We start from the raw sequence: 15,709 nt of genomic DNA, 5'->3' as shown, positions 1-15,709 counted from the left end.
TTTCTTAGACTGCAAGTGCCCCTGCAACCCCTCTAATAAATAAACATCGTCCAACTTTTACAAGGTCCAACACCATTTCCAAACCATATATTTCAAACACCCTGCCATCAGATGCTCCAAAGAAGAGGCGGGCTCCATTGCCTCCAATGTCAGGATCTCAGAGTGCCCCTCAGGACCTTGGTCACATTCAGGAGAGGTCAGCTTCTTGTGTAATGAAACCCCTGAGTGTGGATGAAACAGAAAAGGTATGTAATTTTTGTTTTATGTTATGCTTTTAGGATGGGGCAGAGAACCACTGTCCCTTTTCCTCCTACCTAACTTGTCTTTTTCCACATAGATCACTAATAAAGTTAGTAACTGCTACTAATGGTTAATAAGATGAATAACTAGTTACTAATAAGATTGATACTAGGAAGAGATTCTTTAAATATGTATAGTTCTGCAATTCAGTAAAGAATAAATGTATCATAATTTTCACATGTAAGCAAAAAAATCACCCATAAACTTTAAAGTCCTGGTTTACTAAGGTCTAACAAGAGTCTCTTGTTTGATATATATATGAGGAATAGAAGTATTTATGTTTGAAAAATGCATTTAAAATTTTTTCACATTACAATTTTTGCATTGTATTCATAGGTTTTAACTTGACCTGATTCTAGAATTCTTGTGTGTGGTCGTGAATAGTGCAGTTCTGCTCTCTGCCTAATAAGTAGATGTTTTACAGTTTAAAAAAAAAAAGTATTTTTATGTAGAGAATATATTGCAATTACTTTTATATACTCATTGTCATAGTGTTATCTAGGGTTACCTTCCCCCAAACTTTATCACTATTGTTCCCCTTTTAAGTCCACATTTTCCCAAAGAATGCTATTTTGTAGAAATCCATTTGTTAACTACTTTTCATTCATATCGAATCTGTGTATTCCTCACTCTATTCATTTGGACTTTAAAGAAAGTTTTAAGTGAATGTAGTTGAACATAAGACCATATATTTTGTTGCTTTTATCAGGCTAATTTTTTGCATAATCCTCCTGCCTTTTCATACTTTTTTGAGATTGGTTTGGTTAATGTTGGTCCTTTGTATTTACAAACTTACTGTAACGATCAATGTATTGATTTCTGTAAAAAGTGCTGGTAGTATTTTTCTTAGATTCGTGTTCAAATTCTATATCTTGGAAGCTTAGTAAATTCAAGGCTCAAGAAGTGAATTCTTCCTAGCCAACTAATAAACATGTTTGTGCTTCCGTAACTTTAACCATAGTTTTTCATTGCACTTTATAAATGTGTCTTTAGAAGGTAAATAGAAACTCAGGTCAGAAATTAACAAAAAATATTTAAAGTCAATAACATAGGGAACTACCTAGTGAGCTGATCTTCTTGTTTCTATTTCGATTTTCTTGTCTAATACTTGTAGAATAAAATATCATCTTCCAAATCAGGAGAACATTTGTTTTCCAATGACAGAATTACGCACTGACAAATCTTGTAAAGCCTGGCCATGAGAAGAGCATCAGGTTGCCAGCTCCTGCTGGGTTCTAAGATAGAGGCAAACTGAAATTGCAATAATAATAATAACAATGCATAATGTTATTATTGTTATAATAATAACAATGCATAATGCAATGAATAATAACAATGCATCTATGGTACCCAAATTAATATGCTATGTTGTCACCAAAGTAACAATATGTTATATCTAAATGATTTTCTACTGAAGGAGTTCACAGTGCCCGAGAATAGGGTTGATTTTTTTCCCCAGACATCAGGACACTAAGATACTGCTTGTTAGTTGAGTAAATTGTCAAAGAATAGGTGATATTTGGATTCAATCATATGATATGAGTGAGTTGCATTAGTCAGGCCAGGGGAACCCTGCTGAAAGATGATACAGACTTTGGTATACGTGGGCATGAGCAAGAAACAAAAATTAAAACTCACGGAGTTAAACAGGGGCCAAGTCAGAGACCCCAAAGACTTCATCTTGTGGCTGTAACCCCTTTACATTTCTTCTTACAGAGTCATGAACGAGTAGCATTTTTGGAATTGTTTTGTATTTCTAATTTTATATTTCTACTGTATAAGACTATAAATTACTATACTCTTGAGTAGCTACCAAAGTCTTTTTCTTCATATAGAAATGGATAATATCTGCTGGTCGCAAGTCCTTGTTTGTTTCAGCTGTCCTCAATGTATTACAGTAAACACCCTTTGTGCATGGAATCTGGAAAAGGTCTGCATTGTCTTTCTAATAGTCTGATTCCTAAAATTCTAGACCGTGCTACCACTGACCTCACTGAAAGCTGTTTCCTTTGATTCTCATCCTCTGCTCTGACCATTTGATGCCCCCATGTTAAGTAACCTTTTTTTTTTTTCCCAGTATGTTGCCTTTGGCAAACTAGACATCTTTATACAATTTTCTAATTACTTTTTCTTTTGATCTGGACATCTGGTTAGTTCTTTGATGTATTGCTCAGTAGGACCGAGAATTATTTGTTTTCTTCTAGAGAAGCTGAAGAAACTTTTTTTATTTATTCATTGCACGAATTCTTAATGATTGAGCTGTGATTTTGCATGTTGTGTCTGTGTATATGTTTGTGCATACAAGTGCCTGATCATGTGAATTCATGCCTGCCTAGCATCTCAGTACTTATTTCCTTCACTTCTTGGCCTTATTTGATGTGATAGATCATCTCTGGGTCTTGATTTTTCTTCCTTTGTTGGTCCAGATGTTCTTGTATCTCACCTCTTTTCTGTTTTCTTTCTTGCCATCACTTCCTTTACCCATTTTCTAAATTTGGATGTTACCAAATCCATGATCTTAGCTTATAGTTACTGTATTCAGTGAGAAAAACCATCCATTTTTTTGTTGAGTTCTCAACTGTAGTGGTTTGAATGGTTTGAGTTAGTGGTATGAATGATCCGCAAAAGGTATTTTGAAGTCCTCATCCCACTATCTTTGAATGTGATCTTATCAAGAGCTAGATATTTTGCAGATGGGTTTTATATATAAACTAAAACTTGTGTGTTTTACATTATGCATATAAATAATTTGACACCTGAATTGAAATTGTTTATGTAGCCAAATGCAAATGTTCAAGAAATACAGCAAAATATATAAATTTATGGTGAATTTTCCTAATTTTACTGTTTGCTTGTTTTAAATTTAAAATCAAATAACACTTAGACATTTTATATATATTTTAACAATTGTTTAAAAGGCACTTTTTAATGATTGAAAGGCTGGGAAAAACAACTGGAAAAAAAGGCAACAAAATCGTTTTTCAGTCCAAGAAGTATTTAGGGTTCATTCTTAACCTGCAATTTCTGTTGTTTAGGTGCAAAATAAACCACAAGGGTGCGCTGTTTAACAGAACTACAGTATTCTGGTTTTACTTTTTTTTTTCTCAAAGTATCCTTTAATTAAAAAAAAGAAAATATTGGAAATAGTTATATAATATTAGAAATAGCAAATCTTATCTTTGGTGGGTAAAGTGACAGAAAAATTAGAACAGGAGAGAAAAATAATGCATGACAGGGTGATTTATAATTACAACAGTTGTATTTATTTTGAGCTTTTATTTTATTTTAGTGTTCTTCTGAGTCATCACAGGTATTTATATTTCCCTTGAATTATTTTACTGATAAGTCAATGTATCTGCAACTTGGAAAAAATTGTCAACCATATTTATTTTATAGTTTTCTTGCTGTCTATATTTGATAATTTGCCTCATGCCTCCAAAGCATTTCTCAATACTAGCAAATTAAGGCATTTAGATTTTGGGAGCTTAAACTAGACTTATTTACATAAAGGTTGTTGATTTTCTGGGCCAATTTGGCTATCGATTGAGCAGTTTCAAAAGAAGATTCAAATGAAGATTAGTAAAATACTTTAACCCAACTTTGTGGGGGAACATTTCTGCATCTAAAATTACTTTATGCACCTAGGGAATATATTTTTAAATAATACATAGTTTGCTGCAATTGCTACTCTGGCCTTTTCATGTCCCTAAATTCTCCATATTCTTTTTAAATGATTTCAAGATTTGCGTCATTTTCCTTATAAAGATAAATATACTGCCTTCTATGGAAATGTTTATTTGAAAAAAGAAAACTTTCACATTAGAAACTTTCTGACATTTTCTACTTTTGGGGCATTTTGTGAATATGATTCTGCCTAAAGATGTGAAATGCAACATGCTAGTAGCTGGTTTATGCTGTTGTTTACACGAGCCATATGGCATTAAACTATATAAAATATGTATAGTTATTTGATATAAGATTATGTGAATATAGTTATTTACTATATGACTGTAATTTATATATTTCATACATCTTCTTTTGAAACTGCTCAATCAATAGCCAAATTGGCAGTTTTTCTCTGCTTCTAGCATAGTACCTCATTTTATTTAGAATATTAATGATTGGTTGAAAGCACCCTAAGGAATGACCTTGTTTGGGCCTCTCACTGGATCTCATTTTGCATTCTGCTGTCAACAAACATTCAGATATTGAGAAATTGAAATACTTTGCCATCCAGTATTATGCAAGTGAAATTTAATACTTAGAATGTTATTTTAGCAACCAATTTAATTGTTTTTTAAATGTTTGACATTATTCATCTTTTACCCAATTTTGCCTTTTAACATTTTTCTTATGAGCAGATATGATAGATTGTCACATGTTTGGAATATGCAAGTATATATTTAGTCCTAATTTCACTTAATGAGTTTTAATGCTAGTTGTTTTCCAGAATCATTAAACTTGTTGTAATAGAACGCATATTGGACTGTAGTCTTTTAAGAAATATCTCTTTTTAGTTTCTTCTCCAGGTTATCACATAACATTTGATTACCCACTCCACTTTCCTCTTGTATTTATTATATAGTAAGTGGACCACACACAGAATTCTACAATTGCCTAGGAACCATGGTTGCCATGGCATTTCAGTTTGATATACAGGATACAGCTGTCTGTACTTCCAAAAATATGACTTGTTTCATTCAATAGAGAAATGCACCAGCACAGTATAATAGTTAATCTCCTTCTCCTTTTAAGGCTTTCCAGATATGATATACTTTGTCACTATAGTTTTCATCAGATTTTCAAAAGGTCCTATTCATAATAACTAATGCTTATATATCACTTATTAACATTTCAGTCAAGATTCTAAGCATCTTACTCATTTAATGCTCACAAAAACTCTCTGAGACATTACTTTTTATATTTCTGCCAGGTTTACCTTTGACTTAAATGTAAAGAACTGTGCTTATTATAAAGTTGTTGAACTTTTAAAGAACATTATTTTCAAAGCACAATAGGTCAATCGTAGAATTAATGTAGATATCTTTATCTACAGGGATGCAAAAGTTGTGCCTCTCTGAAATTGTAAACTGAGTTAATAAAGTAGCATTGAAAATAATCAGTGTTAGGGCCTCCCCGGTGGCGCAGCGGTTGAGCACTGGGTTGCGAAGTTGCCTGCAGCCTCTGCAGTGCCAGTTCGATCCCTGGCTGCTCCCCGGCCACCAAAGGAGGGTCCCGCATGGTGCGCAGACATTTCCTGCCACCCGCTGCTCCCCTCAGCAGTGTACTTCGTCAGTCTGCCTGCTCTGCTCTCTGCTCTGACTTTGGTGAATTCTCTCACCCTCCCGCGCTTCTGACTGTACCCAGTGCTTGTATAAATAATAAATAAATAAATAAATAAATGAATGAATAAATAAATAAATAAATAAATAAATAAATAAATCTTTAAAAAAAAATACCGTCATTTGAAAATAATCAGTGTTATGAGTCTTTCTTTACAAGTTATCATCTTATGAAGTTTATTCAGCCTTTTTGCTATGGTGACTTTTTAGACATGCTTTTCTCTGGTAACCAGCCTGTTTTAACAGAGACCAAAGCAGAGAGAAGCAGGTCTTTTTCCTGAGCCATGGTGATAAACTATGGATAACACCTGACATATAACCTTGACTGCTCTCTGGAATGAATGGATTTGGCCCCAGTTTGTTCCTTTGCTGTTTAACTCTGCTAGAGACCCTAACCTCAGATGCTTAGTGTTCTCCTACCTGCCCCTATGCACACATCTGTCCTGACCATAGAACCATGGTTACCACTGCCCCTTTGTCTTTTTAACTTAACCCCAAACTCTGCTTTCTTTTGGTTCATTTTGTCTTTTTATATCCAATATGTAAAACTAAGTTAGTCTTTATATTTTGGGCATTTAAAAAATGTAATAGGTAAGGGGTTGCTACTAATAAGACTTGCTTATATGCTATCTCAAAGTATGGTAGGGTTGATGAAATGAAAACACAGATTGCCTTAGAAAGAGCAATGTGAAACCCTTGCAAGGGTAGAGCACAGATTGTGAAATTTGTTCCTTTCCTTTTTTCTACCTGAATGGAAAAGGTGGGAAAGGAAATGTATTGTGATATAAGCTTGAACTGAGAGGCAGTCTTGGCAATACTTATATGTCTATTTATGTCTATTACATTCTTCATCTTCTACCTGGAACAGGCTATTAACTTCTTTATGGCTTGGGTTTCTCATTTCTTGAATAAACTTTTGGAACTGTATTTCCAAAATTCTTTCAAATCTAGTCTTATAAAATTATATTATTGTTTTGTTGTCTTTTTACAATTGACCTTTAACAAATCAGTGCTTTCCTATGTGTGCCTTTGGGTTGGTCAGTGATCACCTGATAGTGGCACATCCTACTGGCATTACCCCTCTAGAGATTTTTGGGCTCTAAACACAGAATCAAAATAAATCCTTGATTTGAGCATCACTAAATAAAGACAGGAGATAGAAAGTTGTAGGAAGATCTGAATAAAAGAATTCTTCCATCAAGGCTTAGATGTTCAATCTTAACCTTCAGTTATATTTTATCTTAGTTGAGTCATTGGGGAAAAATAAATAGTAAATTAGGGTAAACCTAGTGTCAGTTATAAAATAGTAATATGTTATAGTATTTTTGAAAACAGAAGATTAATGTTTTTTTAAGAAGAAATATATATATAAATTTTTAAACAATTTCAAGAGATTTCTTAGGTTCTTTGCTTAAACTGTTCCTCCCCACATCTGCAAATAATATTACAAACAGAAATAAAAATATAAAATCTTAACAGCAACATTTCACAATGTCATTGAATTTAGGCCACTGTTGATTCATTGTTTAATTCAGGTTTTTCTCTTTTTTTTTTCTATTTGTATTCATTTAGTTAACTCTTTTACCCAGGATATATTGATTTCAGTAGCCCACATCTTATAATTTAACTATGATTAATAAGTGATCTAATAATCAGTACAGCACCAGTACTCAGTAAATCTATTGGATGCTATTCAATTCTGTTTTCTTGTGTTAAACTTGTTCCATTTTTGAACTGATAATTTCTAATCTGCTTGTGAATTCTGAAGGATAACTTCTGTCATGGTTTTTCAACATGACCTTGGCATTTTTGGTAGTGTATTTTGTTTCTTTGTACATTATTTTCCTTTTCACAGACCATAAAGTTCAGTGATGTAGATTCCTGTTGGAGGTACAGTTTTCACTAATAGCAGGCAGACTTAGTGACGCTAACTAAAGTAAATAATTGAATATCTCTAATCATTAACCAAAGTGTTTTCTTTCTCCCTAGTAAAAACCTCTTGTTCTTGTTTTGTAAACCATTTGGATTTAAAAATAAGTTTATCTCAACTCCTTTTAAAAAAATATATATAATATAACCAAAGGAAATATACTATAGTGGTAAAAGCTAAAGACAGTTCTTAGCAATACCTTTTAATTCTGCACATTAAATATATGAAATAAATGTACCCATCACAAGATTTAACAAACTGGTGTTAGTTAGCCTTGATTAAATTCCTTTAAGGTCTGATGAAGCTGCCTAAGGTGACTTCCTACTGAAGTTTTTATAGGCAGTGATTTTAGTTTATGCCAAACTGCTCAGCACAAGTTGCTGAGTGGTGAGTGCTGTTGGGATTTTAAGGCTAATTATAACTGATACTGATGCTAATAGGATTCCTACCACCACCATCACTAAAGAGAAAATATTCTTAGAAAAAAAAATCTCCTTGGGCCTCCCTGGTGGTACAGGGGTTAAAGTCTCAGCACTATCAAGCTATTGCCAGCTGCTGGGTTCTATCCCTGGCCAGAGAGCTGACTCAAATGGTACAGCAGACCTCTCCTGTCTCATTGCTCCCCTCAGCAGTATATTTCAGTGGATTCACCTGTTCTGCTCCCCACTCTGTCTCTGGTGAATCTTCTCCCCCTCCCACCCCACACCTTTGGCCTACACTCCAGTTCTTGTATGTATAAATTAATAAAAATAAATATTTAAAAAAAATCTTTTAATCATACTTTTTACTCTAACCTCTACAGTGTTGCAATCATTTGCTTCTTTTATTTACAGAGTACTTTTACATACTGCAAATAGAATACATGTGATAGTATTGTCTAGTATTTATAAAGCATGTGCTGTATGCTGGGCAATGTGCTAAGTATCTGACATATAACATTTTACTGAAGCATCCAGCTCCCTTTGAGGTTGGTCCTGTTTCTTTTCCCATTTTGTAGATAAGGAGGCTGAAGTTTGCAGAGAGAATAAATTCTTCCTAGTTGAAGCTTTGACATCATCTCCAAAATTTATGTTTGCTAACCATAACAGTGGACTGCCTTCCAACTTGCAAACCTTCTGGAAGCTTCTCTCCAATTAGACATATTCACACAAAATACTGGGGAGCTCAACCCTGACCAAGGCAAGAAATCCTGACTAAAACTACTGGGAGACTATTAGGAGCCTACTCCTAAATTTGACAGAAATAAAGAGTATTTAAGAACATTGCTGCTGAGGCATTAGTGGCATATTTTAATTTTTATGTAGGAACCCATGGTATGTTTGCCTTATTCTAATAGTTTAGTAAGTCTGCTTTCCTGCATTGTAATTTTGGGGTTAGGAGCCTCTCTAAACTTATGTAGTAGAAAACTTATGTAGTAGACATATATATATATATCTATATCTATATATATGTCTATATAGCGTTTACATAGACCACAGGACACACCAGTTTTCTTGGCTATAGTCTATTCAGAAACAGTGAGATTTTCTAACTTAAATAAGCCTTTTTTTCTTGCAAGCTTTTATCCCAGAGAAGAATGTTTTCAGCAGATACAGAACATCACCTCCTTAAGGCACAGGGATACCTTTAAGTCTTTAGTCTTAACAGTGATATTTTAGTTAAAATAAGATAGCTCCAAGTTTGATTTTAGCACTTAACTTTGCTCAGCTGCTTCTTAACTGATGAAAATTCTTTCCATTAGCTTCTTTAAAAAAAAAAAATTTTAAAAAATCTTCCTTCTTTGTCTTAAAGAACAAAAAGTATATAGTTAGCTAACATCACCCCTACCTCAGAACAAAATTTACATTCTTGTCATTAATCTACTGATGGCTTTCTAAACTCTCCATTCTTATTCCTTGAAAACTGCCTTTGAACTATTTTATGACATTTGTTAAATTTAAAATTTTTATAGATAATACATTTTTAACTAATAATTGCAGTATAAATCTAGTTATGAAAGATCATGTGAATCTGCCTGAGTCATTCAGTGACAATTATGTTCTTTTCCTAATTTCATCATTCTTAATCTCTGATTCATTTGCAGTTCTGGAAATTTACGTCTATTTATATGAAATATCTATAACTTTGCTCTTCATTAACTCAAACTCATCTTGGCTTTGCCTCCAGCTCTCTTTTTGAGAGCTACTGAAAATTTTTTAGTGTTTGTAAAACTGAAATCTATATATTTTGACAAATTTTAAATTATCCATAGAAATATAAATATCATTCACCAAAAAAATTAACATATTTTAAGACTTTAGAGTAATAAAATTTATGAGTCTATTTTTTATGCTGTTTTTGAGTTATGGATGGAGTCATAAAAATTTATGAGTCTATATATAAACTCCCTTTTAATTTCTATGCTATCTGTTTTATTATAACCAAAATTTAAGACTTGAAACTACTAAACTAATACAGTTGTCTGAGAAATCCATGTCATGACTGCTGTTATCACATAATAGAAGAGATCAATCAATTACGGTGCCTGGGAATCTGACCCAAAATAGAAAGTGGGTTTTTGTCATAGACCTTGTGAAAACAATCAGTCAAAACATGGGATACAAATTTTCAGCATGGAACAGGAGGAAAATCAAATTCTGCCACAACTTCATCCATTCAGCAATCACTACTTCATTCTTACTAATCAAACTAGCCCTGTTATAGGAATGACGGGTGCTTTAATAGGGTTTTACGGAGGCAAACTCATCAAGAAATTAAATGACATCTTCTGCTTTTGATGTTTTAGATCAGTTTTTAAAAGTGAAGTAACATATTGCTTTTAAGAGAATTTTTAAACTTCTCCCTAATGCTCTCTAAATTTGTTATCTTTATAAGATAGCAAATGAAAATTTCCAAATACAGAGACATATCAGTAAGGTCTTTACCTAAACTTCATATTCTACTCAAAATGATACATATTTACATACTAATCCATCACTGCATTTCTATCTCAGCTTTTCTTATCTCAGGGCCTTTCTCTCAAAGATCCAAGTAGCAATTGAGTGAGGATCCACCCCCCGTCCCCCGGCCTTCACCCTCCAGCCCATCCAGGGGGGGTTCTGATATTATATTTAATTGAGTTGACTTTACAGACTGAATCAATCTGTGTTTAGGTAGCAGGCATTAGCTCTTTTCTTGGTGGTTTGGGAGAGGTGAAGATTCTGGAGTAGGGACTGGAGTACTGAGGGGAGAAGTTAGCAGCCGCAGTTACATATCAACTGGTATAGAAGATGTTTAATGGTTTGCCTTCCTGTAAGAGCAGCCCAGGGTCACCCTACCCCACACTCTTGCTAAGAGGTGGTAATCTTACTAAGGGGGTATTCAGTCAAGTGCCTAGCCCTGTGGAATTAACTCTGTTTCTGTCCCTGTGAGGTGACCTGCCCTCCTCTTTACTACCTAACACAGTTGGCAGTGATGGCAACTAACTCAAACTTTTCTCTTTGGGGGCAGGCTTCCTTTCTTCTCTGGCAGAAACAAGACAAAATTACAAAATAGTAAACATTGCTAAACTTATCTTGATGTGTAGCCAAGTTTAAAGACTGAAAAAAAAGTTATGAATTAGTTCACTTCCCTTACGTGTACTTATATTGTCTTGTAAGATGGGAATGACACAAGATTTCTATACTCTCCTAGTCCAAGTTTATGAAAGCCTTTTGTTGAAAAATAGAGAAGGGGGCCTCCCCGGTGGCGCAGCATTTGAGCGCTGGGTTGCGAAGCTGCCCGCGGCCTCTGTGGCGCCAGTTCGATCCCCGGCTGCTCCCCGGCCACCGGTGGAGCGTCCCACATGGTGCGCAGACCTCTCCTGCCGCCCGCTGCTCCCCTCAGCAGTGTACTTCGGTCCTTCTGCCTGCTCTGCTCCCCACTCTGGCTCTGGTGAATTCTCTCACCCTCCCGTGCTTCTGACTGTACCCAGTGTATGTATAAACAAAAAAACAAACAAATAAATAAATAAATAACATGCCTCTATAAAAACAAAATAATAAAATTAAAAAAATAAAAATAGAGAGGGTATCTATTATTTTTTTCAGTCAACAAGTATTTATTGAGAATTTTAATCAGTCAAATACTGTTCTTGGAGATATAGAGGTGAGAAAAATAGGAGGAAAAACATCCTGCTCCTATAGTAAAAACAAAAACAAAAAAAATTCCTGCCCTTACAGTGGAAATAGATGATAAACAAAATAAATAAGCCGATTATATGGTTTGTCAGAGAGCTAGTAACTGCTGCTCATAAAGGTAAAGCTGGGAAGAGCAATAAGAAGTATTGGGGATCACAGAGGGGTCTGATGAAAAGGGGACATTTAAGAAATGACCTGAAGAAAATGAGGGAATGGAACATTAATTTATGGGAAGGACATTCAGGCACAGGGAATAGCAAGTGGGACCACTGTGAGATAGGAGCATTCCTGGCACATTTGAAGAGCAGCAGGAAGGCCAGTGTGACTGGAGTAGGGTAAGCCTCACACTAAAAGGAGGCAGTGAGAGAGATCTAGGGACCAGGTCACCCATCAACAGCTTTTGAATTTGTTACGAGACCTTTGGCTTTTGTGTTCCATTTGGGAAACCCTTAGTGGGTTTTGAACAAAGGAGCCTATTCTGACTTCAATTTTAAGGGGATCCTTTTGCTGCACTATTGAAAAGGGACAGTAAAAAGAAAATGTGGAATCAGAGAGTACAATTATAAGGTTCTTGATGATTTGCACTATCTGGTATCTGTATGAGCCAACAGAATGGATAGGTTGTGTGAGAGAAGAGAGGAGACTCATGTGACTCTGGTCTGAATAAATGGAAGAATGACTTGCTCTTTATTGAAACAAGGAAGATTGTGAAGACAGGATTATTTTGATGGGGGACAGGAAACAAGAGATAATCAGGTTCTTAGTTTTAGACACACAAAGTTTGAAATGGGTTTAGACATCAGTGAACATCAGAGAGGTCCAGGATAGAGACAAAAGTTTTGAATCTATTAGTGTTTAAATAATACATGAAACTAAAAGATTAGAGGAGATTAAGGAGAGAGTAGGCATAAATACTAAAGAGAATATATTCAAGGAGTGAGATGAAAAGGAATCAACAATGAAACAAAGAGTTTGAAGTTTGGTAGAGTAAGGAATGTTGTATCAAAGAAATAAGGAAATGAGGTTTTTAAAAGGGTGATGAGCTGTTTAATGATATTGACAGGTCAAATGAACCAATAATAAGAAGAAACCACTGTTTTAGTCATTGATGACTTTGATAGAAATAGTTTTTATGGTTCAAATGATTTATTTATTTATGCATACAAGAGTTGGGGTATAGGTCAGAGGTATGGGGGGTGAGAGGTTTCACCAGAGACAGAGTGGTGAACAGAACAGGCAGATTGACTGAAGTACACTGCTGAGGGGAGGAGTGGGAGAGACAGGAGAGGTCTGCTCCGCCATGTGGGTTGCTCCATGTCTGGCCAGGGGATTGAACTTGTGCTGCAGAGTCTGCGGACAGCTTCATAGGTTGTGTCTTAACCCCTAGCACCACCAGGGAGGCCCCAATGGTTCAAATGTTTGGAAAAAGCTGACTGGAAGAGTTCAAGGGGGAGACAAGAAGTTGTAGACAAAAATTATAAAATAAATCTTCTAAGCATATTTGTTATAAGGGGAAAGAGAGAGATGACCTGGTAATGGGCTGGGAAGCAATAAGCTGCCAGTCTACTGAGGTAGGATGATCTTAGCAGTGACTGGCAGTCACATGCTGTAAGTGTGAGCATTAGCAATGTATAGAGTTGAAGACCTCAAATGACGTTGCCTTAGGTAAACACAGATTTTTGAAATGTTTGTCATTGATACATTAGTGCTAAAAAGAGAAAGATTAATCAAGTCAACTGTATTGATGAACAAGTGTTTCATCACCCATTTCATAAGCTCTATGGCTTATTGAACCTCAGTCCCTTTAAAAAGCTTCAGCATTTCTTCTTGGAATCTCAAAGAAGACTTTTTTGTGCTCACATTTTCTTCTGTTCTGTCCTTTTATTGATGCCCTCTGTTTATAACCAACTAAGGGTGGTATCTCTCCACTAACCCTGCTGCCAATGACTTTTGTGAGAATGTGGTTACTATGAGTCATTCAATTTCCCATGGATTTCAAAGATGCCAACAGAGTCATCTCTTCTTCCTCATGGAGCCAAAGTCAAACTGCAGCCTATGGTGAAATAGGAAAAATGTTCCAATTCTTGGTTCTGTGGCCAGGGTTTTTATTGACTGGGCATAAAAGAACACAGCCTGTGGTACAGGAACTGCAGAGCCTCTCATGCAAATGTGCCTTTTGCTTTCTGACTTTTAAAACCCTTCTTTCTATAATATAGGGGATCCTGTGTAGTAAATACCTCCGAGGTCTGAACCTCGGAGTGTGGTAGTATAGATGTCCCCTCCCTTCCTTCTAACTCTTCCTCACACTATGTATATCAAGTCATCCAAATACATCTCTAAGATATTGCTATCTGATAGAACTTTCTGTGATGAAGGAGATATGGTATATTTGTGCTGTCCAGTCTGGTGGTGGCCATGCCTGCCTTTGAAGACTTGAAAAGTGGCTGGTGTGACAAAGAATTAAATTTTAAAATGTATTTAAATTTTAGTTAATTTACATTTAAATAACCACATGTGCGAGGATTTGCACCTATAATCATTTTATTATTGCAGTTACTTTTAACCATGTTGCCTATGAGTTCATATATTTTGTTCACATGTCCATCTCCCATTCTATTTTCTTTAAAAGATTTATTTATTTTTGCATACAAGAGCTGGGGTGTAGGCCAGAGGTACAGGAGGGTGAGAGGATTCACCAGAGAGAGAATGGGGAACAGAACAGGTGAATCTACTGAAATAAATTGCTGAGGGGAGCAGCAGGTGAGACAGGAGAGGTCTGCTGTGCCATGTGGGTCACCTCCCTGGCTGGAGATCAAAATTGTGCCGCAGTGGCTATGGATTGCTTCACAGTGCTGAAGCTTAACCCCTTGCACCAGCAGGGAGGCTCAGGTCTCCCATTCTAAACTAAGTTTCTTGAGAAGGATCATATGTTATTTTTCTTTGCATTTTTATATCCCACAGCCTAGCTCCCACAGAAACTACCATAAATGTTTCTGAATGGATGAATGACATTCTATATTGGCATAATAATGTGTTCGCTGTGAAGGTCAGTATCTTCCTAAAGTTTGCTATTAATTTCTAAATAAAGACAGTGTGTGGTCATTTTGTTTTCCTTAGAGTCTCTGTGGAGCAGTCAGAGTGAGGACAGGATCATTGCAGCTCAGCAGCACTCCTGTTGGCAATTCGTCTTTGAAAAGAACAAAGCGAAAAGCACCTTCTCCACCCTCTAAAATGCCTCTGCATCCAGATGAGGAATCTAGTCATATGATTGGTAATGTTACTTTTGCCATTAACATCACATCTGTATTTAATATAGATGGTAGGAATGATATAGGTTATAAATTATTTTTTATTAAGTGTTTATTATACTTAAATGTGGGCTTTTAATTAATTTTAGTAATAGCACTTAGTCCTGGATTCATCTCAACTGCCTTTCTTATACCTGAACGTGAAAATTTAAAAAATTGTGAGCTCCATTATCCTAAAATGAACCTGTTGTAATTTGTGCATCTATTCAAAAAGATATGGCCGTTCCAGGATTGACTACGTATAGAAGTGGCAATCTTTGTAAATTTTAGTTGTATTGGTACAGTATCAGACATTAAAATTGCTTTCTAACAAGGTTAGGACTATGTCTTTATGAATTTAAAAATGTTGAACTACTAATGAATTTTCATTTATGAATGTGACTTATTAATAACTTCCTTAAGTTGTAATGGTACCTTAAGTACTTTGGCTCCTACATCTCCTGTTTTTCCTACAGACAGTGTTTCAGAAGCAAACTCTCCTGAGGAGCTACCTTGCCCAGGTATGACACCTTTACTACACATCATCAAATTATAGAAAAAGAATTTTCATGACTGTGGATGGATGAATGTAATTGTATAGGAAAGAGATATATAGATGATTTGAGTCTTATTTCCCAGATTTTATAAGATGAAATGAAAAATATTACTCCCTCTGTTTAAGGTATAAACTGA

At 35.3% G+C, this 15,709-nt stretch overlaps 1 protein-coding gene across 1 annotated transcript in view; it reads left to right on the top strand.

Annotated features, from left to right (window-relative positions):
- Positions 1-15,709, top strand: part of COBLL1 (cordon-bleu WH2 repeat protein like 1) — a gene marked incomplete at both ends in the record, with an annotated part of 133,096 nt that overhangs the window by 97,452 nt on the left and 19,935 nt on the right. The window contains 4 exon segments of the mRNA XM_084242165.1: positions 9-245; positions 14,847-14,996; positions 14,999-15,000; positions 15,458-15,537. Coding sequence (XP_084098291.1) covers positions 9-245; positions 14,847-14,996; positions 14,999-15,000; positions 15,458-15,537 — 469 coding nt within the window.

Source organism: Talpa europaea (genome assembly GCF_964194135.1).
Source record: "Talpa europaea genome assembly, chromosome: 1".
NCBI lineage: Eukaryota > Metazoa > Chordata > Mammalia > Eulipotyphla > Talpidae > Talpa > Talpa europaea.
Note: the sequence above shows the minus strand (reverse complement) of the source record. Positions and strands in the feature narration are given on the sequence as shown.